The sequence below is a fragment of the Poecilia reticulata genome, linkage group LG3, assembly GCF_000633615.1.
Source record: "Poecilia reticulata strain Guanapo linkage group LG3, Guppy_female_1.0+MT, whole genome shotgun sequence".
Classification (NCBI taxonomy): domain Eukaryota; kingdom Metazoa; phylum Chordata; class Actinopteri; order Cyprinodontiformes; family Poeciliidae; genus Poecilia; species Poecilia reticulata.
In genome coordinates, this window is record NC_024333.1 from 31,039,962 (window position 1) to 31,050,784 (window position 10,823).

Genomic DNA, 10,823 nt, shown 5'->3' on the forward strand with positions numbered 1-10,823 from the left:
TGGGCCAATAAGACATATATGGTCATTATTTATGAGTAATATGCAAAATGTTTCTGTCAGGCGTTAATACGTCCCTCGCTCTCCATGTTGTTTTTCCCAACAGGAGCTTTTCAGTTCATCTTCAGAATGAATGGCGCCATTGCYATCGTCGTCGCCTGCGTCCCGCCCGTCTTCTACATCATCATCTGCTTTGCAACTAAAGCAAATACCCAGATAACCATCGCTGCCGTCATGAGCGTTATATAYGCGTTTCTWATGACCGCGGCGTTCTTCTCCATCATTGGTAGGCACAACCTTATGCGTCGCTGCATTGGTGCAGTTGTTGTGCATACCAACATAGAGTGTTCTTCTTTTAGGGGACATGGTGGTGCAGGGCACGTTTCTGACCCCCACTGGTGTGTTTTTGGTCTCGATGGCGATTATGTACTTGGTGACGGCCATATTGCACCCACAAGAGTTTGGTAGGTTTTTATTATAATCATAAACATTRTTCTCCATCAGAAGTGCATCACGTGCTTATTTTCARGAGTGTTTTTGTTTTAATCAGTTAATTCCTGATTTTGAAAGTGTTTTTGAATGACTTTGCTATRCTCTGCTAATTTTATGCTAATTMGTTTTTTCTGCTGTCTTCTAGGGCTGATTATCTATGGTATGATGTACTTCATCTGTATCCCCAGTGGATACCTCCTGCTGACCATCTACTCTCTGGTGAACATGAACAATGTGTCTTGGGGAACAAGAGAATCCAAGTAATGAGATAATAAAATTTTATACACATCGTAGTGTTTTCTTGAAATTGTCTTGAGATTAATAACATAATAAAATTTGGCTAAAATGTAAAATTCAAATGTTGGCTTAATCTGAAAAGGAGTTTTGACTTTCCACAATGTGTAGTGTTTAACCTGCACACCAAATGTTATTTAAAAGGCACTAAATCTGATATAGAGTAACAGTAAAGTGAATTACTGCAAAATGGTAACCACTCACACAAAAACGATACGCGCAGAATCCACCTGATTCACACAGGATCAGGTTTTAGTTGTCATTAATGTCCTTATTTTTATCTTTACGTCATTTCGGTCATTAGGGAAGAAGGAGAGCAGAAGAAATCTCAGAGCGTTTTGTGCAACAAAGACTGCAGGCTCTGCTGCTGGGACATGAACATAAAGGTACGGCCAAGAGAGAAATAGACACAAACCTTTCGGCGAGAGCATCTGCCGAGTTAAATTGCTCTTCTGTCTCGCAGATATCCCAGGAAGCAGAAAACCCCATGCTTCAGCAGATCACAAGTTTYGCCACACAGAAAGCGCCTCTCCTTCAAATCACCAAAAATGAAACGCAGCMGCAGGCCGCCTCAAACCCGGAGCCTCAAGACAAACCTGAACTCATCACAGAGAAAGCCGCAGAAGCTAAAACTCCTCTAGCTGACCAAAACAAAAAGGCACCACTGAAAGACAAGGAAGATTCATCCTCTCAGAGGTTATGATTTTTCTTCTTCTTTTGTTGTCATTTTTATCACTGCTTCGCCTCGTGTTGTCAGTATGTATTTAGGGAGAAAGAAAAAAAGTTACAGTTGAATCATCGACTAAACACTKACATTTATTGCTATATTTGTAAACAGTGATGACAGTGACGATGATGAGAAAAAGAGCATAAAGTCTGATTCCTCTTACTCGTCCGATGAAGACGATGATGACTTTATGAATGCAGACTTGGAGGAAATGGAAGACATCCCTGTCAGCGGTGAGCGGTCGTTATAAACGTATATTCAGTCAGACACAGTTATGTCCAATATCCACATCATTCAGAGGATTAAACTGTAAATACACRTGCATTTTTCTATGTGCAGACTGGGTGGAGCCTGTAAAGGTAGAGTTTCTGAAGAAGTTAACTTATTTCAACATGAAGAGAAATCTGCAGGCACAAATCCGGTAAATTGTGATGAGCTTCCTCGTTTTCATGTTTTTGTCCTGTGAGATAATGTTGGAAAAGAAGCAAACCTTAAACCTTAATGAATGGACAAAAGGAAACTACAGACTACTGATTTTAAAACTGCCTAATTTTGAAGTAACTGATGTGCATTTTATTGCCTCCGTCTCGTTTTAAAACGTGTTGCTTCATGTTCGAATGTCCAACAAAATCCCAGCAGCATATTGACGTCACCAAGTAGAAGTTGTGTAAATATTGTTTTCATTCCCAGATACACACTCCGCCACAAAAATCAGGAAGATGTGGTTGAAGACCTGATCCTGATGTTGACGGACACGCTTAATATAAGACTCAGCAAAGCTGGACCCGAGGACATTTTGGAACAAGCTGAGATTGACGAGTTGCAGCACGAACTGACCAATCAGGTGGATGTCATGTGTTTTTATTTTTTATTTTTTTTATTTTTTCAAAACATAAAAACGGGATCATTTGTTTCTAAAACAGCAGCCTTAAGAACAACAGTTTGCAATAATTAACATGACTCATATTTTCTGTTGGAATAAAACTTGTAGAATCACTGAGTGATTTACTTTGCTTATRTCTCAGGCTCGACACATCCTGAAGAATAATAAAATGATGAAGTTAGAAAAGAGAGTGAAACGAGCCATAGAGAAAACCCTCAGTGCCCCACAAATTCAAAGACTGGATGAGGTAAGAAAACCAATCAGCTCACAGAATAAATAACATTTCAAATGTACGCACACCGGCTGCTTTATTAAATACACGTTTCTAGTAACAGGTTGGATCCACTTTGACCTGCTTCAGTTWTTTTTATAGTAAACTCTACAAGACGTCAGAAATATTCCCCAGAGATTTGGGTCCATGTTGACTTGATAACATCACAGATTTGCTGCAGATTTGTTGCTYGTAAATGACACAAATCACTCATTCCACCACRTCTGAAACGCGCTCTGCTGGATCGTAAACCTCTTGACTRGAGGCCGGTGGAGTGCAGGGAACTCATGATCATGTTTAAGAAGAGTTGGAGGCGATCTGAGCTTTGCTGCATTATTCTGTTACAAGGAGCCTTCATAAGTCACAAACAGATGGACAATATTCTGTTGAAGAAAATATTTTTCACACCAACATCGATCTGAGTCCTTCAGAGCGAATCCATGTTTCCATGTTTTGTGTCAAATTCTGACTCCGACGTTTGAATGTCGGCTCAAATCAAGGCTGACCCTGGCTATATTTTTGTTGCTTATTATTGTCCAGTTCTGGAGAACCTGTGCAGGTTTTAATCTGAGCTGGCAGCGTAGTTATGAGTCAGGGTTCAACATGTGGGGTTTTCAGAAATCACATTTACTCACTGGATATTTTTACCTTTCAGACGAATTTCTGTAAATCTTAGAAACGGTTGTGTGTGAAAATCTTATTAGATAAGTAGATTTTGAAACACTCAAACAAGCTTTTCAACTGTGCTGCATTCAAAGTCACTTGTTTTTTTTCCCCTGCTCTGATGTTTGGTTTAAGCTTCAGTAGGTTACCTTCACTGCYGACGTGATTAGCAGAATCGTTATTGGGGTTAGAAGATAAAAGATGTTAGTGAGTTCTGCGTATCTGTCTGAGTTGGGTTGATTGCAKGTGAGAAAGTGAGATGATGGTTCACATCGTTCTACATCTGACAACCAGGCGTCTGGACGGATTGATGCAAAACTAAAACTCTACAGTTGAAAACGACATTGATTTATTTCCAATTTCTATTTGTATTTTTTTTTTAAAAACCTAAAATGCTGTTCCTTTATCTGTGTGTTTAGGGTGAGAAGGACTTCTGGGACAAGCTGATCGAACGATATCTGACACCGATAAGTGATACAGAGGAGCACAAGAAGCGAGTGGGCAAAGAACTGAAGTCGCTGCGAAACAAGGTACAACATTTTTTTATCACAGTGTCCTGTGATGAAAAGTCCATGATCCGTTTTTCCAAAGCGTTATATCTGCCGTAAAGACGCCACCAAATTCTCAAAAATGTGTCTGGTTCCCACAGTCGGTCTTCCTGTATTTCATCATCAACGTTCTCTGGGTGGTAGCAACTTTCTTCCTGCAGCTCATCGNGTGAGAAAGTGAGATGATGGTTCACATCGTTCTACATCTGACAACCAGGCGTCTGGACGGATTGATGCAAAACTAAAACTCTACAGTTGAAAACGACATTGATTTATTTCCAATTTCTATTTGTATTTTTTTTTTAAAAACCTAAAATGCTGTTCCTTTATCTGTGTGTTTAGGGTGAGAAGGACTTCTGGGACAAGCTGATCGAACGATATCTGACACCGATAAGTGATACAGAGGAGCACAAGAAGCGAGTGGGCAAAGAACTGAAGTCGCTGCGAAACAAGGTACAACATTTTTTTATCACAGTGTCCTGTGATGAAAAGTCCATGATCCGTTTTTCCAAAGCGTTATATCTGCCGTAAAGACGCCACCAAATTCTCAAAAATGTGTCTGGTTCCCACAGTCGGTCTTCCTGTATTTCATCATCAACGTTCTCTGGGTGGTAGCAACTTTCTTCCTGCAGCTCATCGGAAACGACATCATCAGCATCAAGATTCCCAAGTTTTCAGAGGAGAAAAATGAAACAGAATACCTAAAGGTGGGAACATCAGAAAATAGAGTTCAACACAATGATAAAGCGAAGGGACTTTAAAATAAACGCTGGTTTCGTTTTCCTCTGGCAGGTGGAGCCTCTCAGTTTGATGTTCCTGTTTTCCTTTGCGATTCTTCTTMTCGTCCAGTTTGTGGCCATGTTGTATCACAGGTACACAAACGAATGCATTCAATGCTTCGGTTTATTTTTATTTTTGTTATCTAAACCATTGCTTTTTAAAGAACACTATTCCTGTTCATGTTCTACACGTTTTTTTATTAAGTAAAATTAACTCTAAAATGACTAAAATAATCGATTATTTAGATAGTATTTTCCACACGGCCGACCGTCATTTTACGTTTGTGTCTCTTGGTTTGCAGGGTCTACACTCTGATCCATGTGGTTTCCTACCGTGGCACAGAGAAGGACTACAAAGAGAGAGAGCCGGTAGGAAACAACACCCGTCCGAATGCACCCAGTGAATTCAAATATTGTCAAAAAGTTACTTTAGTGAATTAATTTAAAGAGTTAAACTCGTACATAATATAGATTTATATCTAATATTTATTATGAGCAATGTATTTCTCAGCATTAGTCTGATTTTTTTTTCTTTAACGCTTACTGATCATTAAAACCCAAATTTCAGAATATTATAGATCAACAACTTAGAACTCGACATAAAACAGTATGTATCGAAAGAATATTTAAAAAGTCTAATAAGGAGCAAAAGTTAAAGTTAAACTTTTGTCTGCAGCAGCTGGTTATTTATTTAGTTATTTATTACTTCTTTTACTGTATTTTTTCGGATTATAAGCCGCTACATTTTCTCCACGCTTTGAACCATGCGGCTTACAGCCTGGTGCGGCTTTCCTATGGATTTTTCTCCCACCACCAGGGGGCTCTGTAGCAGGAAGTGAATCATTGGAAGTCAAAATTGGAAATCAAAGAAGAAAGTGCTAATTTTCATTTAGAGCAAGCACATGCTAGCAGCCGGCACAACGGAGAAATGTTTTTAAACTCATACCCCCTCATCATGGAAACAACATGAAGAAGTTCATATGATGCAGCTTTTAAGTTGAAGGCTATTGATCTGGCAGTACAGATCGGTAGCCGCTGCACGTAAACTCAGCGTGAACGAATACATGGTTCGGCGTTGTTGACGCAGGGCTGCGTCCTTAATAGCAGATTTATTGTGAAAAACCGAGAGCTGCGGAGATACCAGCAACTTCTAGCCCAGTGCCGCTTATATATGTACGTTTCTAGTTGTTTTTGTTTTTTACTTTGTGGGTGCGGCTTACAGTGAGGTCCACTCTGTAGTCCGGAAAATACAGTATATGAGCTAAAATGCAACTATGATAATCAGGAAACCTTTAACCATCCCTCTTGTATGATTGTGGTTGTTAAAAAAATTTCTGGTATGTTAAGAAATATAAAATTCCTCATGTGATTTTTGCTTTGCAACTCAGGAGGATGAAGAGGAGGAGGACCAGACCGTGGAGAACCATTACGCCGTTTCTCTCCACAGTGAGGACTTCCAGCTGTAGCACAAGAAACGAATACCTCTCCTCATGCATTTCTTCCATTCTTCCTTTATATCTTCCACCATTCACAATGCATTACAGCCATCTTTGATCATACTCCAGAGAAGCTATATTGCCTGGGTTTCTTCTTTTTTTTTATATAGTAACAAAGCCATATTCTAAATCGGTCAACACAGGAAATAATAAACTTTTCATCTGTTCTGCAGCAGCTGTTTCCCCTCCCAAAGAACTGATTGTAATCAATGTGGGGAGGAACAAACGGCACARGGGAAATCAGTTTTTACAAATTCAATAAGCTTTGTTTGGCGATGCAAAATGAGAACGAGAGAGTACGTTTTAACAAAATCACAGGAGAGAGGGCTTTTAATGACTGTTTTACCTAAATGTGTTTGCTTTTAAGATTTGTATTTATTTTGTTTGTATGGATAAAAGCATCCTTCAGGGCCTAATTGTGGAGGGTGTCGCAGAGTGTGTGCGTATGACTCTGGAATAATTTAGTGGAAGTGAAAACAAAGATACACAGGCATGGTTTACAGAATATCAGTGCTGTCTAGTTGTTGCTTGTTTTTTTTTTTTTTCCATTTCGAGCATCTTTTTGTTGGATGATTGGCAGATGTGGGCGATATATAATGCAAAACACATTGTAGTCCATTTTTCCTTCCATTTCAGAAATATCGTCTTTAAACATTTAAAATCATTTAAAGTAAATATCTAGATATTTTCCTGGAATCACTGACGGTTCAGCACATTCAACATTTGCACATATAGTTAGAAATACTGAATTTTCTACCGTAATACCAAAGTATTGGACAGTGTTACTTTTTCTGCACTGCATTAAAATTATAATGTTGTAATTATCTGTTAATCATCGCAAAGCACTATGGAAAAAAAAAAAGAAATTTCTATTAATCATAAAAATGTACAAGCAAMATGTATTTGGAAAATCAAATGTGTTATGAAATAAATTCTTTTTCTGCAATTAAAATGTCATTTTTGTGACGCAAACAAAAGCGTTGATTAAAAACTGCAGACGTTCCAAGATCTTCTCGGAACCCAAAAAAATCCAAAACTTAAAGCTTGAGAAACTCCTGAAGTTTGCAGATGACACCAATGTCATCGGTCAGATCCAGGACACTGGTCTGGATGCATGAGGTAGACTGCCAGGTCCACTGGTTYGGTCCAAACTGGTGCGATYGCCCTCCAATAACGCTGTGGATAACTTCCAGTTCCAGACAGCCACACAAAGACGCCCCATGAAAAAACGACCTTCATGCTCCAACTCAAGAAGTAAARCAGGAGCTGCTGGTCATCTAGTCTGTCCTGTGCACATCCACCACTGTCGTCCAGCTGATGTCTATAGAAAACTTAAAGTCAGCCTGCAGAGAGGATCATGGAGCGGGCCGTCYTTCCATCCAGGACTTTTACAGATTTAGGGTCAGAAAAAGAGCAAATATATTCCTGGAGGCCAGAGATCTCTTAGGATCTTCATTTTTTTTATCCTTCTCCAGATTTGTGTCTGAAGACGATCTGAGGTCTATTGATAACTCCTTCAATTTCATGCTTGGTGTCTGATTTCTGACCTCTGACGTGATGCAAGCTCTGGGACATTATAGACATGGAGAAGCAGGATTCAGCTTCTATGCACCACAAATCTGAAACAAACTTCCAGAAAGCTGCAAAACCGCCGAAACACTGAGTTCCCTTAAATCTAGACTAAACCCCCCCCCAGTTTAGAGTTCCCTTAGAAACATAATCAATGAATCATTAATCAACAATCTGATGTGTAACGACGGCAAATAGTCGACTGTGTTGAATTTTTGTTTTTATCATAAAATACACTCTGAAATGCCTTGTTGCTGAAATGTGCTATACAAATAAAATTTGATTTGATTTGATAGACCAACAAAATTTTCCACAGAAGGAAAATCCGTTGWAGAAAAATCTCAAGAATCAGTGGAAACAATTTTCAGCTTCATAGGAAATGATGTGAATACTTGCGTAAATGTGATTTCTAGTTTTAATAAAAATTGAATAAAAATAAAAACTTTTCACATCGTCTTAACAGGATTCTTCTCTGTGGAAATTAGGGGAAAAAGATTAATTTGGAATTAAGGTGTAACATGGGAAACAGTGACATGCTGTGAATTCTTTCTGAATCCTTATTCTTGWAGTTCAAGAATTATAGGATTATAACTGAAGATCAAAACTAAACAGGTTTAGATTATGCGTAATGCYGATATGAATAACAGAAAATTCCTGTATGTTATTCCCGTATCAGTTTAGAGTGCGTCTCAGTTAGGTTTATTATTCCGACCAACATTATCCCAACACATCGTACCACAGTATAAAATTGCAACATCGTAATAAAACTGATTCATTCATGCACTTTGACCATGTGTGTCTTGTATACATTAGGAGTGAAAGGTCTGATTTTTCCACACCTTTAAGAAGAACAAACATCAGCCAAGTTGACCTTTTTTTAATTCATTCAAATGAATGGAAGCAGAACAGGTATTAAACAGAGGCAATTGCAAAGCAATCATTCAACAGATGTATTYGAGGTTTCAGCCGATTGTAATGCAGCAATCCGACGGTAAATATGTTATAAAAACRTTATGCAACATGTTTACCTACTGATGGCCGAGTCATCTCTACATAGACGGAGGTCAAAGACTGATTACTGCTCCTGCTGTTCCCCAAAGATCCAGGATAAGACGGCGACACTTCCAGTAAGAGTGACGCTCCAGGACAGGAAACYATTTTTAAATACTTTGTTTATAAATCGAAATATTGGAAAACCAACACATCCGTTGCTAATGGTGTTTGAGCTGTGCTTTTGCTCAACTCTTCCAAATAGCAATATTGGTTTTATATGAAGCCATAAAGGACCATCTGTATTTTTTTCTAAGAATTCATTATTTTAGATGATAAATTCAACTTTTGTATTACTTTTGAACAAAGGGGAGTAATTCATGCTTATGTGGCATGTGAATCTAATATTTTACATCAGAAATATATTCACCGGCTCTGTCGGTCTCTTAATGATGGCTAATAAAGTCCACCAACAGCAAAGCTGACAACATCAATCAGTTGATGGTTCAGTAATCAAACGCATGGTTGAAGGTCCGTTTGTGTCCTCCTCGGTTGTTGKAGCCTCCRCCTCCGCCGCTCCGGAAGCCGCCGTTACGTCCTCCGTTTCCACCGAAGCCGCGCCCCCTCCCGCCTCTAAACCCGCCTCTATCTCCACGGTTGGGGAACTGCTTCTCCTCTAACTCCGGGAGCTCTGTGGCTACAGTCAGCTGCCAGCGGCGACCGTCTTTCCAATTATCCTGACGAAGCGAAACAAGTGATGACGGTTTTATTTCAACTACAGAAACTGGCCTAAAAGTGTCAAAACATTTGTTTCACTATAACCCTTTCATGCATAGGGGTCACTACAGTGGACAGCTGTCTAAAAGACATTTTCTTGAGCTTCTTGTKGATTTTTATGTTATAAATGCACAGATCACTGAAGTGGACACTAACGTATCATAATATACACCATCAACTACTGGCCATCAGCTGCAAATGCAATATGTTTTGTTAAATCCAATATGGCTGACAGAAAAAACAGAATGCCGACCGACCCGGTCCCTCCTTCTACTGCAGGCGACTATTTCAGGTAAAAAAAATATATATATTGTGACATCAGATAACCAATAATAATCAATAACAATAATCAATTCTACTGATGCATTTCTCAAATAACAACTTTGTATTTGGAGAAAATTGCGATTGATCACCTAAAAAAAAAAAAAACTTTTTTCCTACCTTTTTTTATGCCTTAAGAAAAAATTTTCAAAAATTGGAAGAAAAAAAAATCCTGACACAAAAGATCATAATTCATGCATGAAAGGGTTAAATAAAAGAAAAATCAATTTCTGAATTTATTTCAGAAAGAATTCTGGCGTTGAACACTAGAGGGTGCTGGTGTTCTTACCTGAATCTCTTTGACTTTATTGGCTGGGACATCGAAACAAACTCCCTATTACAAACAAACAGACACAAAATAAATAAAAATAGTGAGCAGTTTTGTCCAGTGATAAAAAATCATGTCTGTGTTTTACATTTCTGGTCCCGACCAACTCCAGAAGTGAGACGTCTGAATGGATTTACCGTTTTGCCTTTGAGGAAGGTCATTCTGTGAATGTGGTTTTCAAAGTCCTCTCCCAGCTGCTCTTTAATGGTTCTCCAGGCATAACCCAGATTATGYATCTCCTGGGAGCACTGCAGCTGCATCGTGGTGTAGCCCTGCAAAAACACACAAAATATCACACAATAACTACAGCATGCATTTCAAAATGGAAGAAAATGACTCATTTTGTGCATCAGGAAGAAGTAGGGCTGGGCGACAAATCGATTTTATCAACCAAATTTTGAGTTTAATGTATGAAAAATCTGGATCTTCTTTCTCACCAGTGAGCTCCTTGTATTTCCAGAGTTGTGTCAGCACGCCCTCTTGCTTGACAAGCGTGTGTTACAGCTTCTAATTATTTGGACTTTGAATTCAACAGAACATTAGGGCCAAGCCATTTTGTTTTATTACAAGAATAAAGTTGTAATATGAGAATAAATGAGTACATAAAAAATGTTATGAGAAACGCTGAGCGTCTTGTGAAGTAACACTCAAATATAAGTAAATATTTCATCTATTAACACATAAACAT

At 38.7% G+C, this 10,823-nt stretch overlaps 2 protein-coding genes across 2 annotated transcripts in view; one reads left to right on the forward strand and one right to left on the reverse strand.

Moving 5' to 3' along the window:
* chs1 (chitin synthase 1) overlaps nucleotides 1-6,227 on the forward strand; it is a 22,959-nt gene extending 16,732 nt beyond the window's left edge. Inside the window, 14 exon segments of the mRNA XM_017303878.1 lie at nucleotides 13-283; nucleotides 357-461; nucleotides 635-749; nucleotides 1,088-1,169; nucleotides 1,247-1,479; nucleotides 1,622-1,743; nucleotides 1,850-1,931; nucleotides 2,201-2,354; nucleotides 2,536-2,640; nucleotides 3,747-3,857; nucleotides 4,448-4,582; nucleotides 4,668-4,747; nucleotides 4,957-5,023; nucleotides 6,043-6,227. Of these exon segments, the coding sequence (XP_017159367.1) occupies nucleotides 13-283; nucleotides 357-461; nucleotides 635-749; nucleotides 1,088-1,169; nucleotides 1,247-1,479; nucleotides 1,622-1,743; nucleotides 1,850-1,931; nucleotides 2,201-2,354; nucleotides 2,536-2,640; nucleotides 3,747-3,857; nucleotides 4,448-4,582; nucleotides 4,668-4,747; nucleotides 4,957-5,023; nucleotides 6,043-6,120 (1,740 nt within the window). The 3' untranslated portion in view covers nucleotides 6,121-6,227.
* A 2,353-nt stretch (nucleotides 6,228-8,580) lies between these two features.
* The window catches only part of ddx21 (DEAD (Asp-Glu-Ala-Asp) box helicase 21), an 8,720-nt gene continuing 6,477 nt past the window's right edge, over nucleotides 8,581-10,823 (reverse strand). Inside the window, exons 6-8 of the mRNA XM_008405933.1 lie at nucleotides 10,273-10,407; nucleotides 10,097-10,141; nucleotides 8,581-9,446 (exon numbers count right to left, since the gene is read on the reverse strand). Of these exons, the coding sequence (XP_008404155.1) occupies nucleotides 9,216-9,446; nucleotides 10,097-10,141; nucleotides 10,273-10,407 (411 nt within the window). The 3' untranslated portion in view covers nucleotides 8,581-9,215. The remainder of the gene's footprint in view (nucleotides 9,447-10,096; nucleotides 10,142-10,272; nucleotides 10,408-10,823) is intronic.